The sequence below is a fragment of the Perca flavescens genome, chromosome 5 (genome assembly GCF_004354835.1).
Source record: "Perca flavescens isolate YP-PL-M2 chromosome 5, PFLA_1.0, whole genome shotgun sequence".
NCBI lineage: Eukaryota > Metazoa > Chordata > Actinopteri > Perciformes > Percidae > Perca > Perca flavescens.
The window spans coordinates 18,656,743-18,681,994 of NC_041335.1; the positions used below are offsets into that span (position 1 = coordinate 18,656,743).

The 25,252-nt window shown below is 40.1% G+C and overlaps 1 protein-coding gene across 3 annotated transcripts in view; it reads left to right on the top strand.

The window, feature by feature from the left end:
* Positions 1-5,894: 5,894 nt before the first annotated feature.
* The window catches only part of pcsk5b (proprotein convertase subtilisin/kexin type 5b), a 54,695-nt gene continuing 35,337 nt past the window's right edge, over positions 5,895-25,252 (top strand). For 2 of the 3 annotated variants that reach the window (XM_028577433.1, XM_028577434.1), the window contains exons 1-6: positions 5,895-6,563; positions 10,705-10,809; positions 21,337-21,489; positions 21,813-21,869; positions 22,918-23,061; positions 24,012-24,088. In XM_028577433.1, coding sequence (XP_028433234.1) covers positions 6,384-6,563; positions 10,705-10,809; positions 21,337-21,489; positions 21,813-21,869; positions 22,918-23,061; positions 24,012-24,088 — 716 coding nt within the window. In that variant the 5' untranslated portion in view covers positions 5,895-6,383. The remainder of the gene's footprint in view (positions 6,564-10,704; positions 10,810-21,336; positions 21,490-21,812; positions 21,870-22,917; positions 23,062-24,011; positions 24,089-25,252) is intronic. The other variant, XM_028577436.1, reaches the window with a different exon arrangement.

A 25,252-nucleotide genomic window follows, 5' to 3' on the forward strand; every position in this document is an offset into this window, starting at 1 on the left:
GCAGGAAAAGATGTTACATTAAGACAAAATTAGATGATGATGGTGAGAGCAAGTGAAGAAGAGAAATTATCTAACTTCCTATAAGAAACAGAAAAAGGAGAGAGCTATAGCACTGATTGCGTATGAGGACATTTCAGACGGGGGTGGGGTTTATAATAACTAACTGCATCTGTCTTGTCTTTTTTTTTTTTTTTTTTTTATACATAACTTACTGAATGACCAGGCTCATCCCCAAAACTTCATTTTGTAGCTTCCCGTCTTTCCCCTACTGCCTCTCTCCCTCTCTTCTTCTGGAAGGCTGCCTACTCTCCTTTTATCAACACCTTCCCTTTAAAAACAGACCTGCCCATCTAAATTTTATATTTTAATTTAATTTTAACCATTATTTCCCTTGAAATAAAGTTCTGAGCAGTTGGAAATCTGACTTGTATGAGTTTTTTTTCTATTTGTGTGCACTTGCTAGTTTTTACACATGGGTTTTCTTAGACACTTGGAAGTTTTCTTATTTAGTTATGCAATGTCAGAGATGGAAAATAGTCATAGAAACTTGGAGCGTTACATGGAAATGATCGCTGCCTGTGGTTATGTAAAACTTCAATCTTTGTCTTCTTAGCCAAAATATTTTGAAAAGGTCTTAATCATTACTAAAATTAAGATATTAAAGCAGAATCGGATATGACGACACCTGAAATTTTTATTTTCATAGTTGATAATCAATGTAATGTTTATATTGCAATCAGTTTTCTGTTGCTGCTGGTAAAACATTCTCTTCCTTCGGCAATTTGTAATTATCAGCACAAAAAGATTTCAGTGGTTGTACATTGAGAGATATTTGCACTGATTGCCCCATTATTTCTGGTCTGTGTTAAAGTGTGGATGGATGGATGGATGAATGGATGGATGGATGGATGAATGGATGGATGGATGGATGAATGGATGGATGGATAGATCGATCTTAAGCTTATCTGATAGTAGTACTTTTGACCTGTTGACTGCAATTTAATTTGTCACTACAGCTGATTAATAAAATTTCTTTTTTTTAAATGGAAATAGTTAACTTTTTCTGCTGTAAATTTGCAAAGTCGTGTGAAATTAATCAAACAACCTATTTTCCAAAAAAGAATGGTTACCTGAAACTGAAATTAACATTTTCTGTAATCTGGTTGCCATAACTGTGTTCTCTGCGATAGTCTTTTAAGCCAGTTGGCCATATGGTAACCCAGCTTGAGTCAGACACAGTTCGCTCCATCATAGGACACCTGCTTTTCCCATGAAATGGATAATCTATGGTGCTGTTACAAAATGACTTACTACAACGTAAAAACTGAAGGGGCGTCCAGCGTCCTGGTGGCTCACCTGGTTGAGCATGCGCCCCATGTACATAGGCTCAGTCCTTGCTGCAGCAGTCTGGGTTCGGTTCTGACCTGTGTCCCTTTGCTGCATTTCATCCCCCTCCTACTCCCACTGTACTCTCCTTAGCTGTCCTATCTAATGAAAACCCAAAAAATAATCTTAAAATGAAAAATAAACTTTTTTTTTTAAATACCTCAATATTACAAATTAATGTGTTCCTTGGCTCATGACTAAGCACAGCACAAACCTTTAAATATAAAAGATGAAACAGGAAAGTTGGAGAATGTGATTGGACTGAATTCTTACAATAATTCAACACAATCACGTTCACTAAGATGGAACAAGTACGCAGTCATGCAAAACAAATGTAAATAGATGTGGAAAGCCATTCATGTAAGTTATACTGGGATATTGCCCTCTGTTTTGGATTGTCACAGCCCCATCTGCTGTTTTAAGTAAATCAATAATGCAGGAGAGAAGGGTTTATGGTGGGGGGGACCTAAGATCATTTCTATTTCTAGTTTTCGAATAGTTGCAATTTATTGTTGTAATTTCAATTATTTTTGTAATTGGATTTGTTTTATTAAAAAAGCCACCATTAAATAACATGGTAGACATATCTGACAAGTGGAAAAAACAGCTTGGGCCATGACTTCCTTCCTATTCAATGTTACTGTAATCATTTATTTATTTATTTTAGAGCATCACATCCATTTCCATTAATATCCGGTTATTACACCTGTTGTTTGCATAGTAATATTCAATTTATCTTAAGGATTTTTGAAATTCTGAAAAGTGACAAGGATGGATCTGTCAGTATCGTGCAATGAAAATGTATATGAAAATATAATACATACAATGTTAAAACCAACGATAAATTAGTTGTTTCAGTTAGTTTCAGTTACTTTGCTTTAAAATACAATACTTTCTCTAATCATTGTATAGTGAGGGAAATAATGTAGAGCATAGCAGGGATAATGTGTTTCGGAACAGTAATTCTTATACACGTGTGAAAGTGTAAATGGACATGAATATGAAAATATTGACAGAATTCAACTGCAATCTCTTATATGTAATCTTATTAGTCACCATTAGGTGGCAATGTATAGCTATGTCTTACAGTATGAAGTCAACTGTTGGGTCCATACCTCCATACCATATACAGGAGGACTTTTTTGACACAGGAGGCCAGACCAGGTGGGTCACTCACAGCTTACAGGTAGGCTACATATAAAATAATTTCTCTTATTTAGAAGATATCCTTTCATATACTGCATAACACTGACCTGGGCACTGATTAAATGCACAGTTGTGAGTCATATTTGGGACTCAAGGAGATTGAACAAACCTAGTAAACACAGGCAATTAATACATAAATAAACATAAACAAGTATGTGTTGACCTGTGAACTGTCTGTTTTAATTGATAACTCATTACCATACCGAATGAGTACCATGGAGATTAGAACATTCCTCGCGGATGCAGGAGACCAAACTTTTACTTGGCTATAGCTCTCTCTCTGTGTCTCCCCCTTCTTCCATCTCTCTCAACAGAATGTATAGAGTGTGAGTGCCTCCAGAATAGCCTGGTATGTGGCTGACAAAAGAGAGGGTAAAGAGAAGAAGGGAACGGTAGTGATTGGAGAGTAAAATGCCAAGCAGAGGATGGAAGTTCAGTGAGTGGCAGGTGCTATTGTGGCTAAAGTGCAGAAGCCTAAAGCTATAAGGTCAAAGGTCAAAGTGAAGTTGAAAGGTCAACCTTTACTCCCAGGAAGCCCACCCAGTGAGAGTTACAGATAAGGGGGGTCAGAGAGAGCATTGAGCCCTAGGAAATAACTGAAGAAGCAGAAAGGTACAAGAAGGAAAGGAAGAGAAGTAAAGACAAAATGCAGCGTAGATCAAATCAAATGAATAAAAAACGAACTTGAACCAAACCCATGCACTCGTTAGAAAAAGCAGATGCAAGCAAAAAAGGAGAACATCTGGAAAGGAAAGGCAAAGGCCATCATCGGTAAAAGTGCAGACAGAGAGGTGTGGAGGAGCAGTGGTGGATGGGTAATCATAAGATGCACTTGAATGCAAGAGGGGCACACATGTTCAATAATGCCCCTGTCTTGACGGGACAAGAACATCATATGGGAGGTTCTCCCCAAGAAATGTTGGGCTTGATACTGAATGAACAAATTAGCTGTGTCCTTGGTAGAGGAAGCTAGTTGGCTGCAGTTTCCTATTGGAGCCTTCCATTGTGTTGTATCATGGGGGCTGTGTGTAGTTTTTTTTTTTAAGTTGCGTTTGGCAAAAACATGGGATGCACTGTTATTTCATTGAAAAGGCACAGGAATGTACACAGGAATGCCCCTCAGAGTGTTTGTTGACACACATGACCAATCCGCTCTCAGATGTTGACAAAGACATTTTGTTGGGGTTCACTCGGTTCACTCCCTGGAGAAACACGGGGAGCTGTGAGGCTGTCACACAGGATATCACGACATTTTAAACCTGAATGGAAATTGGGGGCCTTGGTTCTCAAGGTGGCCTTGTGACCTGGGTACTTGATTTGGATACTCAAATCAATTTCTGCTGTGTTTTGTCTCCTCTCCTTTTTTTTCCTTTAAATTACAAGCCCCTCCATCCAGCTGAATGGCGAACGCTCACTGGGTGTTTTTTTTCTTAACTCCCTTTCATCTCCATCTTGGGGACCATGAGATGTTCTTGTCCCCCCGCTTGTTGTGAGATGGGACAGCAGGGTCCATTCAGCGAAAAATTGGCTGCAATTAGTGCAATTATGCTGATTTTCACTTGTGTCCCATGCAGAACAGAGTTTTCGCTGTGCACAGAGACATCCCCAGGAAACTGCTGCAAAAGAAAAACCCATCAATCAACAAAGGCCTTGAATGAAAGGCTCAACTGCAGATAATACCGGCACATTCCATAATGACAGCATTTAGTCAGCTGTGACCTGTGTTGCGATGAGGAGCATGACATCTAGAGCTTCACTGATTTGAGGGGAAATATGCAGTAAAGCTGGTAAGAAGAGCAGAAGGCCTGCATTGCAGTGGTGGATGCGTGGTGGATGCGTAACCCATACCGTAGGGTTATCTGCAAGGTTGGTTACAGTATGAGAGCGTTAAACACACCGGAGTTCAGCTCATGTCCAGGGATTTAGCAGAGGGTAAACCCACTCAATCTTATTTTATTTTTATTTTATTTATTTATTTATCCTTTATTTTACCAGGTGATGTCCCATTGAGATAGTCAAATCTCTTTTACAAGGGAGCCCTGGAGCAAGAAACCCAAAACCCAAATTTACTCAGTTCTTTGCAAGATGTATTTACTGTAAGCAATCCACACTATTAACCATAAATCATGACAGTCACAACAACAAAAAGAATCATCAAATTGATAAAGTTGGAAGAGGGTTGGGTTTTTTATGGGAGAAAAGAATAATTCCATCTTCTCTTTGAAAATATAATTTTTTTCTTTTTTTTTTTCTGTAGCTGTTTCCCATTGGATGATGACTGAGGTGGAGGTCATGGTTTACCCAACTTTACATTGGTATGTCTATGTCAATATTGCCCAGGAGAATGACAAGGCTTGCATTCAACAGCAGATTTCAAGGTGTGGGATGGGAAAGCAGTTTCCAAAATGTAATGCATCCACTTGTTAACTAGTGGACATTTTAAAGCCATTCATGTACAGCAGTTTGTATCAGCTAATAAAATGTGACACACTAGCAAACATATTATTGATGGTTAGAATACAGCTCTGTTGTCTAAGTAAAAAAAAAAAATTGACTCTTCTGTAAACTGCGAACAAAACAAGTCTAGAAAGCAATACATAGATCAATTTTCACTGGTATTGTCTTGTCTACAAACAAAACCCCAAAATGTGGAAGATACCATAATCTGTTTCGCTACACGTTTCCTGATGTCAAACTCAATATTTTTTATAACTTTCCTCTTTTACACAACCCTTTGGCAGTATTATTTCTTAAATAATAATAATAATAATAGTAATTAATAGTGGGGCCAAAAAAGAAACAATGTGTTGTCAAAATGACTTTGTTCTGGTCTTTGTCCTTTTTTCTTTTCTATTTAATATCTAGGATTATGAATAGCCTAATGTTAGACCCACCTAGGTTAAATAGGATCAAAGCAGGGTCAGGGTTAGGTTGGGGTTAAACATGGGGTCAGGGTTATGGTTAGTCCAAATGCACCAATCTACAGATTCAAACATATTGTAACTTTTGATGTCAGTTTGTTGTAATGCCTCCTTGCTTTGGAAGTAGCCACATGAACATGTAAACGGCAGAATATACAAACAGTTGTATATGTTTCTTTTGTAAGTAGGCCTATGACAATCAAAATAAAGAATAATCCTAGGTTAACTTCCAGACAGCTATTCTTAATTTTACCCGGGGGCCCTTCTGGAGCTTGCCCCCGAGTGTCTCCCTGGCCCCCAGTTTGACCCCCGTGCTGTGTCTGGTCGACGGGCGAGATGAGTGTCTTTAAGACCCAGCGGAGCTCGGCAGGGAAACCCCGCGGCTTTAGTTGTTTCTACTCTCCAGAGTGTCAGCTAGTTATTTGTGGGGAGGCGCTGTAGCCATTTCGCCACATGAAAGCCCGATGAGCTGAACGACCAACATCCGAGTTGTTTGTGGAGAAGAGAAATCAGCTTTGAGGAGCACCGCGCGCACACACACGTACACGAACTCGCGCGCACAGACACGTACACTTCCTCCTCCTCCGTTGTGGAAAAAGAGAGAGAGAGAGGGGGACAGAGAGAGGGCACACGAAACGCAAACTTCCAACTCTCCCATGTGGAAAGCAGAGGTTTGAGGATAAGATTTATTTTTTCCTCTTCGGGGCTCCGTTCCTTCCCCCCCCTCTCTCCCTCTCTCTTGAAGTGTTTTGCCCGGATAGTTGTGTGTCTATGAGAGTCTTGCTCGCCGAGAAGAGAAGTTTGGTTGTTTGCCTGGTCGGCTGAGGAGGAGGAGGAGGAGGAGAAGAGTCGGGTTAAAAGTGGGGGAAGATGGTCCGCAACGCCGCTTGGAGAAGAAGCTTGCTTTGCGTTCTGGCGCTCAGTCTCAGCTTTGCGTCCCCGCCGTGCAATGCTCGGATTTACACCAACCACTGGGCAGTCAGGATAGCCGGTGGAGCCGATGTGGCCGAGCGGATAGCGGATAAATATGGCTATAGGAACATGGGACAGGTAGGTTGCCTATTGCTCCATCAAAAGTTGCCTCCTTTTTGTGTGTCTTTGTCGTTTCTTGTTTTTGACAACTCTTTAAAGTCGGGCATGTCATGGTGGTTATTATCCCTTTACCAGTAGACAAACGACACCAAGTCAAACGTCAATGGTCTGAAGTCCTTACCTGAGCCACGAACCTTCTTAGTGAATCCTAACTCCGTCCTTCTTTCTGTAGCTCTCTGTCTCTCAGATAAGAAGAGAGAAGCTGCAGGCAACAAATGAAGAAGACTGAAAGAGCAGGATGGCACAACAGGTGCCTCTAGTCCTCACTGTGTGTCCGCGGATCATGATCAGTTTGCGGACTGGAGCCACAGAGCGCTCACTATCAGCCTCAAAGCTACAGCAGTCTCATGTGCTTGGTCTTTTTGACACACAAGTGAGACAGCTAGTGCTGTTTGGTTGGTGGTCTTTGAATTGACATCAAAAGGTATACAGTTAAACAGATTCCCATGTTGGTCCTTTTTAACACTACATTTGTATTTGTGTAGCTACTTTTTGACTCAAAACCTCCACTGACTGGTCCTGCTTTAGACTACTTGTAAGTTTTTGATTTAAAAACTTGAACACAGTGTTTTACATTACATGGAGGAAGAGATGGAGATGTGAGTGGTGCACTTTTCCTTGTGAGTGCAATCTCAATTTAGCCCATATCTAGGCCCACTGGGTCAGCTGCTACAAATCAGCACTGTTGAGCTCTGCTTACACTTAGGATGACTTCTTGAGTAGATACTCAAGAAGTCATCCTAGATAGAGTAATGATGAAACATGGCTACAAGAGAAAACGTGTTAAAATAGGCATGTCATATTTCATTAGAAAGATCTGAGCCGATATTTAAAATCATCAAGCATATGCTTGCACCTACAGTGTAAGATCCTACACTTTTCATTAGATCTGACTCTCAAGGCCAAATGTGAGGGCCAATGCTTAGTGAAGTCTAAAATAAATCCCAATCACAGTTGTTAAAAATATACATATACAGTGAAGGGAAACACTGTGTGAGATTCGTCTGTCTTTACATTATGTCATTTTATTAATTAACAGAAGTCTGCACAAGTCCAGGAGGAGGGGTTAATTGGTCATTTAAAAATGTGTTTTGACAAAAAAATTTTAAAGAGAAATCCTGTGTCCTTTTGTGTGGGCAAACGAAAAATAGGGCACACAAACATGGACCCCACACACACTTCAGAGTATCGTGACCGAAATACGTGGGTAGTTCAAGCCTGCACTTGCCAGCGCTTGACGCAAAGACAGCGTGGAACAGAGGGGGGCATTCTGACAGGTTGTTGTGGGGTAGCCTAGTCAACAGCTATTGAACCCCCCCCTTCCTCCTCGCCTTATCCAGCCCGCCCACCCACTATACTCCCCAGAGAGCAGGCCTTAATGGCCTCGTTTATCCCCTCTCTTTGACGGGAACTAATGTGTGAGTCCTCCCCCCTTTCCATACCAGCCCCCCATAGGAATTCCCCTGTGGGGTGCAGTGTCGCCCCCAACCCCCACCATTCGCCCTAATTTCCATCTCAATATGGAACGTTCATTGGACTTTGACACCTCATAGACAACAGTTTTACTTCACTTCCTGGTTTTCGGGGTCAACTGAAAGCCGCTCCCATGGGAGCGATAACAGCACACTGATTTCCTAATGTGAACTTTGACATCCCCATCATCAACCCTCTCTCTCTTATATCAGTGCAGCACTGATGTATATGGAAAATTAATTTAAACTCATTAAGTGATATGAATTATTGCAAGTCTTTTTGCAGTTAATGCTGCTGTAGATTGCAAAGAGATACACTACAATCACAAGCAATACCCTTTAATTGAATTAAACTTGCTAGGACTATTCATAAAGATTGGACTGTTTGTGATAAATGATTTAGCGATAAGACTGCTAAGTGAGAAGAGGTTTTATGTTGTGAAGGAAGGCAAAGTAGTTAAAGAGAGAAAAAGGGGGATGGGTAGGGAAAACATGTAACAGAGGAACAATATAGTCTTCTTGACAGGGGTGGAAAGGGAGAACAGACAAAGATAACCACACACTGCGAGATGGAGGGAGAAGGGACGATAGATAGACAGATGGATGAAAAGAGTTGGCATGGAGTGAGAGAGCACCTCGTTGGGGAATTCTGGGTAATCCTCTTAACCATGGAGCCCCCTTCCCAGACTAAGACAGTGGCCCAAATTGAGTCTAAATCAGCTGACAAGACCCTAGATGTGGATATCTGTTCAAACTGGTGTTTTGAAGAGATGGGAAAGAACTGAATACGTCAGTTCTGAAGAGTATCAGGCCAACTGGGTGTTGTTTTTGGAAAATACCTCACTCATGCTGATCATTATTATCCAAACTAATCATCCAGTTTCTGTGATGACTATTAAAACAAATCAGTATTTGATTTATTATACTTTCTGGTTTGTTGATTTAGCCTGAGTCGATGATTTTAATTCTTATTTTGGGCCAGTTGGGGTACATGTTATATGGTCAGGGAGATAGGTATAACAATATCAGTGCCAGCTTGCCCCTATCAATTCACATTTATATGTAAATACATGTGAAGTAAAATATATTGAGTCAGTAGCAGTAGCCTATCCTAGATGTCACTTTAAAAAATGTAGCTGTAATAAGACTATTGCATCTGCTCTATGTAGCAATAATCTACTTAGTATCTGAACCACACTTATTCAGGCAAAACTTGAGCTTGTAGTTTGGGAGTCTGACCCAGCTGTGACAAACTTGGAACAGTTTTCCAGGGGAAAAGTCGTATCGCCTTTTAGCAATTCCTGGCAGGATTCCGTATCAAGTGACATGGAAGTGTTAATGTATCCAGTGAAAAAGTCTGTGATGCAAGGCATCATTAATCACTGAAGTGCAAGTGGTTTCACTTCACAAATTTGTTTCAACATAATTCCCAGTAACCAAAGGTTATGCTGAAGTTGCGATTCCTTCTGTGGGTTATTGCATTAGAATGAAAGTTCGGTTGACTATAACCCCTGCATCTGATCACATTTTGTCGTAACTATAACAATAACTCAAACCAATAGTTTAGGCAACTGCACTTTGAATGTGATAAAGGAATTTCAAAATGTCACCAATTGGAATACATGAGTGTTTTTTGCAAACAACAGACTATAGATGGCTTTAAAAAGAGCAGTGCAGCAGAAGTTTAGACCTGGGCTTTTGTTTTTTTTTAATTCTGTGTGCAGAGCTTTTCCAGCAGCTCCCCATATGTAGACACTCCTAGAGGGAAGGGTGGCCTGCTAATGGCAGTGCAGATGTTGGGTAGATTAAATAGGCAGTGGAAGCAATATGTTGAGACCTGTTTGCAATATGAGAAGCATCCAAATCGGTAGCCGCCTATTATGGAAGCAGATTTAGTTAGTATGTAGACTGATTTTGAAATCTGATTATTATTACAAGACATCTGATGTGTGCTGCATGTTTAGCTAATGTTTGGTGTTTGCTGAAAAGTGATCCAGAAAAGCCTGTTGGCACTGTTTTGTTGCTCATTTTATCAGTCTGGAAGTTGGAGAATGTGTGTGTGTATGTGCGTGAGCATTGAGCTGAAAGCTGATCTAATGTGTTCTGTGGCGGTGGAGCTCAGCCATGGATCAGTGACGCACCACAGGACCCTTGGCAGCCATGACAGTTTGATCATCTGAGGGATTGTATGGTCTTTATCAATTATTAAAACTAATCACCATCCAGCAGCTTGCCGTCTGCCTATCATTTTCTGTCTGCGGATTCTCTGTCCTCCCCATCTCTCTGTCACTCAAAGTCTTTGTTGTACATTTGTCTGATTTGTCTCTTTCTGTCTTTTTGTGTCTTTGTCTGGTTTTGTTTGACTTGTCTGCCCTTTCTGTCTCACCTTTTAGTCCGTGTCTTTTTCTCTGACAGTTTTTTAAGACCTCAACAAAACTTTATGTATAATACATAGAAAAACATGGACATTAACATACCAACATAGAACATTGAAACTTTACTACTTTAAGAAAAGGAACTTCTTTTAAAGTACTTTAAAGTATGTTAATGAAAGTAGTTAAAGTTATGCTGAGGTAGATAGGGTTATGGAATGAATACCTTTTCTTAAGTCTGTGTATCTTTTGCAGATTGGGGATCTCAAAGACCACTATCACTTCTTCCATAGCCGGACCATCAAGAGATCTACTTTGTCCAGCCGCGGTCGCCATAGTTTCATCTCCATGGAGCCCAAGGTAAGCCTACTGTACTTTTGTGAATGACAGGTTTAGAATCAAGATAGTTGAAAGCATGCATTTCTTTGATTATTTTTTCAGTACCATTTAAATAAATGGTATTAGAGTTTGAAAAAAATAATCATAACCAAAGGTCCACTTACTAGCTTTTCCTACGAGTTTGCTCAGTTGTCTAAAGCCCCTTTCACACAATCACGGCAAACCTGAAATTATCTGGACGTTGCCTGGCAGAGCTGTATGTTAGAGTGCAAATGTTTGAAACCGTTGGATCTGACATCAAGCGCTCTTTTACCTGCCTACTCTCGTACAAAATCCGTGTTGAAGACTTCATGCAGCTCCAACAAAACTGGAAGAAAACATCCATCCAAGGGTCAAGAAGGAGGGTGATTTAAATGACGACGGCAACCAAAATGTCTAACCGGATAGATGACAAGATTCACGAACTTCTGTCGGTACGGGCGACACCGAAATCGTCAGACAAATTCATGTAACGGCAAGAGACTTGGGTGTATATGGACAAATTATGAACCGCTCTGTGACACAGTGTAATCCATGTCATGTCCTGTCTGCTGCATGCTCTACCCAGCGCCACCCCCGGTCTTAATCAAACAAGAGCGTTTGCAGTAAGTGAGAACGTATCTGACACAAACAATCTCCTGTTGTGTGCTACATGCGTGAAAGGAAAACGCTGGACTATGTCGGGGCCTGATTCGTCGGACATTGCCCCAATGTGGAAACGGCTATAGAGATGACTCTGTTGTCATCACGTGACCTAAGTATGTAACTCAGCTTCCGATGAATACCAGGAGGGTGCGGATGAATGCCCTAGAAAAAAGTGAGGAAGTGGACCTTGAGTTATGATTATTTTGTGAAACTACTATATCCAGGCTATAATTTTAAGACATCTTGCCAAAGGTTTTTGGCAAAACTTTAGACAGTTAAGTCTAAAACAAATACTTTCCTTTAGATCATTTGCCGATTTATTCATGTGTGTGTGTTCATTTGTTTAATAATGTTATCTTTATTTATGAAATATGCCATACACTATAGTCCTAATTTCCATTTTGCAAGTAAATTCATCACCATCAGATCCCTGCTGTATTTGACGCACAGGCCTGAAGAATGTGTGGAATACATTTTACACACAAACTCAGTTGTCTTATCTTTGTTGTTGCAGACAAGACCTGAGACAAGATACAAATGGGTTATTGCAGGGACAACGTGTTTGAGAACAGAAACTATTACATTGCAAGAAGTTTTCCTGACATTTCATGCTGTACTGATCATAGCCCTGACAAATTAATTGGGATAAATGAGACCTATTAACTTACTTTTTATATTCCACAAACCCAAAAACCTCAGGTTTGATGGATAGGTTTAGAGGTGGGAGATTTAACATTATATAAATATAATTTTCCTTGAAATAAAAAGGGAACGGCTTATAAATGCTGATTCATTATATTCATTTATTTTTTTAACCATCATGTTTCTGTGAAATATGTTCAAAAACTGCATATCCTTTTAGACAGGGTGGTGTCCCAGAAAGGAGGACTAGCCAGTAAATTGGATCTGTTAAATCAAAATTCAGTCTAGATTTTCCATTCTAAGCACGTGGCTCTTAGAAAAGCCCTGTTCCAGAAACACAAGTTAACAGAAAGCCATGTCTGTAGCCATGGCAGCTGATTCCCCTAAAACTAACCTGTGGCAGGTTAACTTGATCTTAACCAGAGGTACCAGACTTTGTTTCAGACCCAAACTCTCAACAAATGGGCAGAACTGGTGCCACAGCCTTCCAACCACAGTGACATTTTGCCCCAGTGTTGTCACCATATTACATTATGTCAGAGTATATGAAAAAAATAAGGCCTACTTTGATACGGTTTCTACTTCACCATTGTTAGGATTGCCTTATTAAATATAAAATATTGGCTTGCAAATCATCTTAGTCAACTGAACAATATGAACTGACCCTTCAAACTAGAGTTTGACCTAAGGTAACCCTTACTCTTGTCCGGTGAGTGCTCCTCTCATCACTGCACCAGGTCATCAAACTCTGGCTGCAGTATTAATGAAGCCTGAATCTGACACCACTCTGAACTTCATCAAAATACACCGGACAAGTTGCTAATTCAAATTTAGGGGGGGGAAGAGTATAGTAGTACAGTATAGTATTATATTTTTTTCCTTTACTGTTGAAGATTGATGTGTATAGAGTGCTTAAGTATATAGCTTTAAATGGGATTCAAGGACAAGTTAGTTTGTGACATATTAGACGTGAAAACCTAATAACCGAAGAATATTTGTAGTCATTTGTATCTTTTTAAAGAAAAAAATTGCACATCCAACACATTTTCTGTGCAGGTACGTTGGAAAATATCACACACTTGGAAAAAAGGTTAATCCTGCACACTGCTCTTGCTGCAGCATCACTATTTATTAAAGAAAACTAACGTTTCGGTCCCTCTGGACCTTCATCAAGAGTATTTATTTAGTCATTTGTATCTCACACAAACTTTACTTGTTGTTGTCCACCTGTTTGATGAAGTGGGTTACTTTATCAAGCAGACTGGGACATGATCCTGATAATGAAACTCCTCAGATCCATTACAGCGAAACTTAAAATATCTCATTCATGTATATATTTTTGAAAAATAGCGACTTTTTGGGGGATTCAGGGATTTAATCCAGCAGCAATGGCTTTGTGAATGTGTGTGTTTTCAACCGGGAATTCAAGGGCATGCAAGTTTGGTTGTATCTGTGCATGCACATGAATGCATGCTGAAGAATTATGTATTAGATTAGTATGTATTAGAGTGATTATAAAAGGAAAGGATGAAATCAGAAGAAGATGTCAGAAATAGTGAGCCAAACAGAATGAAAAGATAAGACAGTGTCTGTCACCTTCTGTCTCCACTTTTCTTGTTGTCCTCATCTCCTTGTTTCTTTTCAGTTCTCTTTCCTTCTCTACTTTTTTTGGTCCACTACGCTTGTTTTGTGCACTTGCTGTCCTTACCTGTCATCTCTTTTGTCTTCCTGGGACCTCCTTTTTTCACTGTTCCTTTCAGCGTACTTGTCTCCCTCCCTCCGTCTTTGGTTCTCTTGCTCGAGCCTGACACTGTGCCATGGTGGAGGAAGGTTTGTGTCCTGATGCCAGCTGGCTGAAAGACTGAGATTTTAGAGGACTAGATCAGAGACGAGAGGTTAAAGGACAGAAAAAGGAGCTATTACATCAGAAGTAGAGTGAAGAGGAGCTGAAGAGGGAAGAGGGGAAAGATGGATTAGAGAAACCAAATAAAGTCAAAGTGGAGTGGGGAGGAATGGAGCTGTCAGTGTCTTCCCCTGACTCGCTATGCTTTCAGCGTAATCTGTGAGCGGTCTGTGGGTTTGGGATCATGACGGCTAGTTTGGCACCGGCGTAGTCTGGCATGCTGCTAATGATGTTTTGTAATAATGACAGCGTGTGTGTTTGTGTGAGTCAGATGGGTGTAGCGGTGCCATGAAAGGCGCACCCTGCCATCCACAGTACTCATTGGCACACATGTTACCATGGTGATGCAGCACAGCACAGATTACCACTTTATGGCATCCGCCTAACTGCAGTGTCACTTGCCTCTCAGGTCAAAGACCACTTATTTTTCCAGGGTGGTGAATGACTCGGCGCAGGTCATTGACCTGGAGAGAGTGTGCATCTTCTTTTTGATAGCTGCATGTTCCTTTTTTTTTTCTCTCTCTAAGTTTTTCCAAATTGAAATATAAGATTTTTAGCCTGTTGCGGGTTTATTATAGATGTCATGTATCAGTATTTCTGGGAGGTAGTGAAGGCCTAGCCTAACTAACTTCATAATCTCAAAATAATTAAAGGAAGTTTTAATTTGAATTTTTAAATGAACAAACTTTACATTCCAACAAGACAAAATTATAGAACAGATATATGTACTTTTTCAGTATTATAGGTATATATTATATCATTAGGGTGTATATTAGGTAGGCAATGTTACTATAACGTTAACTAACCCTAACTGAAAAGACAGTTGCATCTTACATGTACATTTGAAGTTTGTGTTTGGCTTTCCCTTTGTGCATCACAATCCCTGTAAACCAATTTGAGAAAGACAAAGTGATCAAATGTGCCGCAGCGACAATTTAAATGACATATACAGAGCTGTTAATGAGGAGATCTTCTCTTTGCAGCACTTAGCTTGCACCTTGCACGGCTATGCTGACGTACGCCCATGTCTCATTCATATTGGGAGTTCCAAGAGAATTTGGACAGCCAAAGCCTTTTTTCTTGTCGCTCTGCACTGTTATTAGTTTTTGGTGTGAAATGAGTTCAAGTATACTCTGTCTGCTTTGTTTGAAATCTATTTCCAGCTATTTCAAGTTTACTGTAAACAACAATTAGAGTACTAGAGTGGTGGTTTCTCCTTTTTATAATGTCTTTTGAAGTCTCTGCAGAGATTAGTAGAGGCAATGAACTGGCGTTCTGTTGCAGGAGCACAGTGTTTTCAGACTGATTCACTTACAGCTATAGCGAGACTCTTATTTACTTGAAGTAATTTATCCAGACATGCAGGAAAACTGAGAGGCAGGTGTGGTCCGCAGCTGAAACCTCGCTGGGATACTCTGAAATGCAAAATGGCTGTGATGCCAAAATTAAATTTCACTGTTTTGTGATATTTATGAGTTGCAGGATTGTAAAAGTCATGCCCTATAAGGAAATATTTCATCACATAGTAAAACTGTATTGATGAACATGTGTGGAAGACACTCCGGGCCAAATGTACTAACGCTTTTGCACCCACTTCAGGCGTATTTGTTTCGCAACGTGCGTGTAAAAGCATGGCGAGGTATGTACAAACAGGCCACACTGAGGTAAAAGCACAGACGGCCTGTCGCGGGGACTGAAAATGGCAAATTGCGCTTTTCCGTGTCATGCATATGCATTCATTGGAGGGTGAACGGGAAAGTGGAAGTTTCCCATAAAGAGATGGGAGGGGAAGCGTAAAGTGCGTCTAATTATGTATTCCGCGGTATGTACAAAAACCGCCCGTGAAAGAGCACCTCTATTTTGCGGTGAAAATTCTCTGCCTCTTAAAAGCAGGTGTAAACCAGCCGCAACCGTATTTCCTCACATATGCCTCCTGGTGAAATGGCAGCAGTAAACCGAGCTAGACGAAGATAGGCCAAGGAGACGGGCTGAAAATATTTTTGCCACAAGGATCACACTTTTTCAGTTGAGTGAACACGAAATCAACATTAAGTGTTACAGATTAAGCAGCCATGCAATATTAAAGTTACTGGAAGAAATCAAAGATGACATTGAATCTCCGACTCAGCGTTCACATTCCATTCCAGCAGTTGTTAAACTCCTTGGTACATTACAAATATTGGCATCATTTCAAACAGTCATAGCATCAGCAGTGGGAATATCGCAGTCTGCACTCAGCCGTATCATAGCAACAGTACTTAATGCTTTGCTACAGCGCACAAGTCAATACATACATTTCCCCACCACTAATGCCGAAATAACACACATCAAGCTGTTACCTCATGAACAAGCAGATCAACTTTGTTATCGCTAAATCTTTGTTTTCGCTGTTTTGACTGACTTGGTGGCTGATACATGATAGAAAGATTTGCGCAATTTACGGTATAGTGGGCAGAGAAAGGCGCTGATTACCCGTTGAACTGCAGTTTTGGTGAGCTGAAGTATTGCAGCGTGCACTTTCTGCGGGTTGGCCATGGCGCTGATAATGCTACTTTCGCAAATGTACGTACATCTGGCCCTCACAGCATCAAGAAGACAACACAGATGGAGCTTGTGTACCGGTCAGGACCTAAGGGTCCACACAGTTCCAGGTACAGATTTCCGTAAAGCCTGGATGCTTGTGGGACATTCTGCCATAGACTCCGGAATCTGTTTTTGCCTTAAATTTGTTTAACAGATGAAACATTAAGGAGTCGACGCCCTGAGAGGAGCACCTACTGCTGGCCAGCACAGCACCACAGGGCTCAAACCATCTGTGAAAAGTTGTGCGACTGTGTGCTGTGTTTGGGCTGAGGCTCTGAATTGCACTTAAGAGAGCAGAGGAACTGGCTTCTCGTGTCAGTTCAAACGTTATTGTGGGTGTTCAGCTTAAACTAGCCAGTTCTTTTTCCTGTAACGCAAACAGCGTCTCAAAAACAGCAGTGAAAGTGGATCAATTTGTTCCCATTTGTTCTATTGAAGTGAACTCTTCCCCAGTTTCCCCTGGTTACTGACCCAGCCAGCACGAGCCACCTGCAAACCCTTACACAGAGAGCGAATGAGAGAGAGAGGAGGGAGGAAGGGGGTTGGAATGGGAACAAGAGAGACAGACAGGCAATTTCAAAGAAAAATGGGCATCGGCAGAGAAGAAGACCTGAAATACAACGGAGAGACGGCAAGAAAGAAGCAGATAAGGGGGAGAGATGTGGAAAGTAAAAAAGTAAGATAGGAGAGGGAGTTGGAGTGGGAGAAAAGAAAAAAAGGTGCTAGCTGTTAAAGGTGCTAGCCGATCATTCATCTGCTCCACCAAGCTAGAGTTAAAACAATGAAGCCGATCCAATTGTCATGCCTCAGAGCCTGCCAGCAAATTTGCAGTGAGACATGGACAAGTTTTACAGGCAATAAGGGCAATATTGTCTTTGGATAGGGATTGTCAAACATAATACAAAAACAGATAACCACAGGCTGTTACCAGTGAGTGATAACAAAGGATGGCATTGCCCTTGATTGAATATCCATAATCTATGAAAAGAAATGCAAAGCCACATATGTTAGCCGTAGCAGTATGTAGGGAAAAGTAGGGAACCACTTTAAATGTAAATATAAATTATTTTTGTTAGACTCATCGTGGCAGAGATTAAACATTGAACACAACCAAGGACATGGAACAGTAAAACATATGCACATTTTATCCATGTATTTATGTATATTTAGTTTAAAGATACTATTTTAGTATATATCTATATATTCCAAACATACAGTGTGTCCTCTAATCATCAGACTGCTCTTTTTAAAGAAGAGTGTGTGTGTGTGTGTGTGTGTGTGTGTGTGTGTGTGTGTGTGTGTGTGTGTGTGTGTGTGTGTGTGTGTGTGTGTGTGTGTGTGTGTGTGTGTGTGTGTGTGTGTGTGTGTGTGTGTGTGTGTGTGTGTGTGTGTGTGTGTGTGTGTGTGTGTGTGTGTGTGTGTGTGTGTGTGTGTGTGTGTGTGTGTGTGTGTGTGTGTGTGTGTGTGTCATTTGTTTAGATATGATATTACGGTCAGTATCACCCACATTACCACTGAAACCTCTGGACTTGTTTATTTTCACTCTGCCTTCGTACTCGCATTAATATTGTTTGTCACAGTTTGCTTGAATAATTTTCTTTTGGCTTTAGAAGTGGTTTCCCTCTGCTTATGCTTCTGAAGAAAAAAAAGTGCAGTTGTGAGAACGAGAGGTGTGAGAATGGCAGATCAATGAGAGATTTTTACAGCATCTATCGCTGCAGAACTGCTGAATCTGTTTTAAACTATTTTACATGGAGACTGACCACATATTTCTCCTTTACAAATTTAGTATCCAACCTTTTTTATCAATCTTTACCTTTTTAATATTGACATAGTTTTCAGCCCATAGATCATTAAAAGTAATCAGTAATCTGATGAAAAACCTAAAAAAGAGAGTAATGTTTTGGTAGAACAGTTAATTTTTTCAGAAAGTGTCCCTAAAAGCTGAGGAAAGCTCAGCAAACCAATACCATCTGGACTAAACTGGTAGGTAGATGAACAGTTCAGTGGCTCTGCTCCTGCAGATAAGACAATACATTAGAAGTGCTTTATGACCCTTTTTTATTCACTACACTGAGTCAGTGTGTAGAATATGAATTACATAGCAATAATAATAATGCCTGATGCAATCATCCTTAATTGCTTCACCTACCACCTCCTTAGGGAGGACGGAGGTCATCATCCACTACAAAGCAGTAGCTGACAGAGGTAGGGTTCTCGGTGTCTTGCTCAAGGGCCCTTCAGTGGAGTGGATACTTGTCAGAACGCAGATGCATGAAACTTCAGGTTCTTCAGCAAAGTGTTCATAAATCTTATTAGGTTCTCGGGTATTATCGGACATTTCTGAGGTGAAAACTACACTCTAATTGGGATCCAACTTCAGCAAAATCACTTCTTTTTTTCCGCCAATTTTTTAAATCTTTGCTCCATCTAGTCTATCCGTAGAAGAATTAATGGCATAGAGGATTGGCGGGGAGATAAGAGGCAGTGGTGCATTTATCGTAAGACCTTCCTTACCAAGTTACAGACAAGACCAGTTGTAGGTCACACTGCTGATCAAAGATTGAGGTTGATGCAGTGCTAATGTATGCAAATTGTAATGATACACCAGTGCTTTTGCACGGACACACACATGCACAATTCCTGATGACAGTGTTGTTTTGGGACTAATGGCGTGATTAAACGGTTGCTTTGAAACTGATGGTCCTGACAGAACTTGTAGTGAAATGAGCTGAGACCTCTGCAGACAGAGGAGCACCAGGCTAAAACAAAATATTTCGCTGTGCTTTTTACTCTTTGTCTCTGTTTTTCCTCGCTGGTTTGCCATTTATTTTTCTTCCATATCTTGCTCTCTTAAAAGGGAGGTGTACACTCTTGAGTTATTAAGTTTTGTCATTTACAGAATCATATTTTTGTTCTCCCTCCTTCAGGATCTATTAAGAGCGTACATACTTGAGTTATTAAATCAATGTTATTTATAAAATCAATCATCCTCCCTTCACTTGCTGTCTTTTGGTCTCACTTGCTATTTGTTTTCTCCTCCCTCCTCTTCCAGCTCAGTCTTTTTTTTTTTATTGACTCTCCTGGGACTTGTTCTCGTATGCTCTTTGTCACCTCTTTTTCTCTCGTCTTATCGTGTCTCTTTGCCTCCCTCTCCAACTCTCTGGAGAGCCTGGTAGATTATTTCAGTGCATGAGACCAGATAATCACTCTGCAGTCATTATGTCAGCTTTTCTCTTCTCCTCTGTCTGCTGGAGCTGTATTGATGTGGAGAAATGCTTCGTCTTTGCAGTCACATATTATTCACTAAAGCCTCAGACTTCTGGATCTGGCAAACTGAGCAACAAACAGGTTTTTCAATGTGAAAACTGTTTGATTAATTAATCTGTTATTAGCCTATTTTTATTGTCTGTACGTTATGCATAGGCACTTTAAGATCACAGTAGACGGTGTGTTGATCGTTTCAGAAGAAGTTACATTATTTATTGTTTAAGCGGTAGCTAGTTACTCGTAGTAGTAACCAGCATCCTACTATAGTCTGCGTAAGCTGTCATACAATCATGTTTATGTGCTAACTTCACTCTGAAGAATCCATAAATCATTTATTACGGATATATTTACATCTCAGGATGCTCTCGTACAGCTTGCCATATGCATCCTCTGTGTGTTGTGCCAGTTTTATGCCTGCTAATATTTTAGTTCTCCATGGAGTCTTTTTAGACAGATGAAGTCTGCAGGAACTTAGCTAGACTAAACACAAGATTTCAGGGTTTTAAAAAGAGATGACCAGGGCCAAGCAAGTGGGTCCAGCCCTCATGTTCAGGTCCAACAATGCTGATTTTGAAATCGGAAAATTCCGTCTGAAAGTGGAGCAAGATTCCTGCCAAGGAATGCCTTGCGCCTTGAAGCGAGCCCATAACATTTGGGAGATTGATGTTACCTGAGAGACATTTATGTCTTCGGTGCATATGTGTGTGTATTAGTCTGGCCATTTCGCAGACAGGGAAAAATGAACTGATGGAGAGAAAAGAAATGTGTCCACTGCAAAACTCTTGTTGCCTAACACTGGAATGAATAGAAAGTTTACCTTTTTTTTTTATATGGCTAAAAAGGATAATATGTCATGATTTCAAGTCAAGTAATTTCAGCCTATATATATATATATATATATATATATATATATGTCAAATTAGTTGTATATATGTATATGTAAATGTAAATGTATATATACATTTACAAGAAAAAAAAACTGCATTTCTCTTCAGTATTGATTCCATCTACAGTTAAAAAAAAAAGAAAGTAGTCTGGACTCATGGCTCAACTTTGATAAAAAATTAAATTCTCTAATCCTGCTTTCTCATGTGTTGTCAGTCTGCGCTGGTCAGGCGTCACAGTATACTAGCCGTATCTATTCTCTGGAGATAGTCTGTGTCTTTGTGTGTGAGTTCATCATATAAGCATATAAAGAACAGGAAATATAGCCACTGTAGGTTCACTTTTTTGTTAAAGATGCAGCACCCATTATTTAAGAAGATCCCAGGTTTTCCAGAACCTTATATTTTCCTGAAGATTGTGTGGGACCATGAACACATCATTTCAACTATTAATGAAATTAAAGGAACTTTAATGAAATTACACCTGTTGACTGATTGTACTATGTGTGAAGTAATTCTACTATTGTGTGGTATTACTTGATGCCTACTCAGTTTTTGCTAACTCCTGTGTTGTGTGTTTAGGTGGAGTGGATACAGCAGCAGGTGGTGAAGAGGAGGATCAAGAGGGATTACAAGCCAGTGCCGCCCTTTTCACTTACAAGCCCCGCCCACAGCAACCCCGACCAGAACAACATATTCTATAATGATGCCAAGTGGAGCAGTATGTGGTACATTGTGAGTACACTGTATACTTTTACCAGAGAATCTCTCTCTCTCTCTGTTTTTTATGTTTACTGTACCAAAAGAATAATATCACAAATTCCAAGGCAATTGGAGCCCAATTTAATTTAGAGTTTTATATATTCTTCTCAGAGGCTTGTGTGCTGTTCTTTGTCTACATTTATCAAGTTTGTGGGTCAAAGGTGAGCCAAGGTCATGGAATGATCCTTATTACTGCAGGGTCAGGATAGCTGAGGGATTTGTGTGTTTTTCTGAATGAAAGAATAGAAAAGCCATAGTGATGACATTTTTGCATTTCCTCAATTTGATATATACAGGGTCAAGCTAAGAGATTCTGTTTACCACCAAGATTTGTCACAGGAAAGTCCACAGAGGTAAAAATATAAATGCCGCTGTGTTCTTGCATTTCAAAATCGTTTCTCAATTGGCAGTGCTATGCGTGCACCCGTTCACGCAAATACACAGAAGCGCACACTCTTCCACAGTACATTCAAATTCACATTGCAGAGATTTGCAGGCTTATCAGGTGTTTGCATACACCCTTAGATCATTGCTCTTTTAGGTGTGTGTGTGTGTGTGTGTGTGTGTGTGTGTGTGTGTGTGTGTGTGTGTGTGTGTGTGTGTGTGTGTGTGTGTGTGTGTGTGTGTGTGTGTGTGTGTGTGTGTGTGTGTGTGTGTGTGTGTGTGTGTGTGTGTGTGTGTGTGTGTGTGTGTCCTCTGCTCTGTTAATTGTTAACTATGTATAGATAACTCTGAATACTTTGACCAGAGGTTTTAAACATATTTTTCTAGCTGTAGGACAGAACACTCTGAACATGTGTTTTTTCTTTTTTTTTTTTTTTTTTTTCAGGTTAACTTTGAAAGTAAAGCTTTCTCAGGTCATTTTTGTTTGTGTGATCAATTTCTTTATTGATATTCACACTTGATAATATATGGGGTGGGGCTACAAGTTGATGGATCACAAATAAAGTAGATAAATATAATCCCAAATGTCTATCCATTAATCAGCACAAAATTGGCAAACAACTACAAACAAAACAAAAATAGAAGAAATAAGACCATTTGTTTTTGCTACTCAAAAATCAAACAAATATGAGCTTATGGCACAAGTGGTGTTTTGGAAAATAATTTTGCAGTAAAAGGATATTGTAAGCAACATTTACATGTGTTGTGACTGGTTGAGAGATGGCTGAGAAAAAGAGACATAAGATGTTACGGTTTATGTGTGACTGTGCCTCTGTATGAAAAATGGTAATGCTTGAACTTGCTGTAAGTTAAGTGGACAATGGACATTTTGTTATGTGGGCACACTCATAATGCTTAAGTTGTGCATCTTCAAGATGCTTATGTGTTTGTTTCGGTTTCCCCCTGCTCACTTCTTTATCACCTCTCTTCCTTCACCTCCTGCCACCATCTCTCCAGCACTGTAACGACGACGTCCATAACTGCCAGTCGGACATGAACATCATGGGGGCGTGGAAGAGGGGCTACACGGGTAAAGACGTAGTGGTGACCATACTAGATGACGGCATCGAGAGGAACCACCCAGACCTCTTTCAGAACTACGTGAGTGTGTATGTATGCGCGTGTAGGGTGGCTATCAATGGCAGTGTGTGTGTGCTTGTTGAGTCTTCAGTCATCAGACATACACAAAGATTGACCCCTTTTAACACAATTTCACTGCGTGTGAGGTTTTGGGAGTTATAGAAATGTATATGTAACTTGCTTTGTATGCGTTTGGCTATGAGGATGGTCTTTTTTTTTTGGAAAAAGTTATTAAAATTGTGAGACAAATTTAAATCAAACATTATGATTATAGTATTAATAACATATGAATCAGATTTTGTAACTAGGAATCCATTGACCTTTTTAGCATCTAACTAAGCCATGTTACAGAAAGCAAGAAATGTATGTTACAGAAGTCATCTAGAGTGCAATACTGGTGGTAATTTGAATCAGATAATCATGTCATGGATTACATTTTGAAGGAAAAGCTTCCTCAAACCTGTGGGTGTGCAGGTATGCTGTGTGTTCATGTTTATTTGTCTGTGGTTACATACTTCATGTGCATGCAAAGGTGTGTCTACCTCAAACCAAGGCCAGATAGTTAGAGCAAGTTCTTGGCCTGAGGCAGCAGGTAAGGCCATCAATCAACCATGCAGATAAAATGATTCACACCCTGTTAGACAGCAGCCAGCAGTGCTGTTATTAGCTACTCCTAATGCCTGGATTTGTTTATGCCGAAGGGTGAGCGGCGCAGCAGATTGAGTTTGCTCTGATTGCATTCGATTTACAAAACTGTTGTGAGTGATGCAAATGTGAACTGTTTGATTGGGTTAGAGAAACACACACACACACACACACACACACACACACACACACACACACACACACACACACACACACACAGGCAGTGCTGAACCTACCTTTCTAATACATTTACATGTTGGATGTTTTCTGTCCCCTGATTATTCATTTTGGTGTTTGACTTGTTTTCACCTCTGTGTCTCCTCCAGGACCCTCAAGCCAGCTATGATGTCAACGGTAACGATATGGATCCCATGCCTCGATATGACGCAACCAACGAGAACAAGTAAGAAAAACAAATCTATACCAGAACTAATGGGACAGAAATTCAATTTTAAGGGTTAAGGTAAAAATTGGATGTGGCTTTAGTGTTTTGGGGTTACAGTCATCCAAATGCTCTTCTGTGTGTTTTTCTAATTGATTTTTACCAAAAGCTCTTTGCCCCAATAGGTTTGTGTTTGCTGAGCCCTGACCTTGTTGTGGGTGCAATGAGTTCAATTAGTGTATTTGATTGTGACATTTGTGGGTAGGTTGTGTTTTTTTAATTTTTTTTTTATTTAAACAATGTGTGTGTGTGTATGTGTTTGAGAGGACAAAAGAGAGGCACGCTTGTCCAGGCACTTGTCTTGATTTTTGGTGTGTGTTTGGCTGCAGCAGCCCAAGTGCCTTTGGCAGTGGCTCAGTCCCTGCTGGTAATGCATTGTCTTAAAGAGACATGAGGCCTACAGATGCAGCTTAATGAGCTGATTTCCTTTTAAGGCTGAATTCATAGATGCCTATGATGTTCTGCATATGAAATCTGGTTTGACTTTCATTTTTTTTTTTTTTTTTCTTCAACAAAACTAACTCATGTCATTTACAAACTGGAGGTAATTTTATTTTAATATAATAAATATGAAACACAGAGGGCACGTCTTCCATGGGAATAGGGAGAATAGATTTCAAAGGTTGGTGTGTGGTGGCCGGCAAGTTAAAACTGGTCATCATGCCCAAAAGGCAAGAAACAAACCGTCTGTGACTTTTGAGGAATAACGCTAACCTAAGCTACATCTGGCAAACTGCGGATGGTTTTCAAACTGTGTTGTATAGCAACAAGAATGATGTAATTCTTGTCGGTTTTAACCTATTGTTGTTTATGTGTTAGCGGTGCTAACAGCTCTACCTGCTGTTTGAAACTAGCAGATCTACACATTTTGCAGTTGTTTGTGTATGTCCTATGAAACTAGGAAAGACCAAGCTCTTCATCTTCTTGCAATTGATAAACTTCTTTTAACTGTCATTTTTACCCTTCTGTGACCCAAAGCAACGTTGAGAAAATGCAACTGTAATTATTAAATTTCAGTCTCCCAGTAGATCTGTGAACTATAAATGGTCGCCACTGGCCTACTATATCATTATCTGTCTGTGAAATTTTGGATAAAAAGATTCACAAAGGACCAACAAATATATA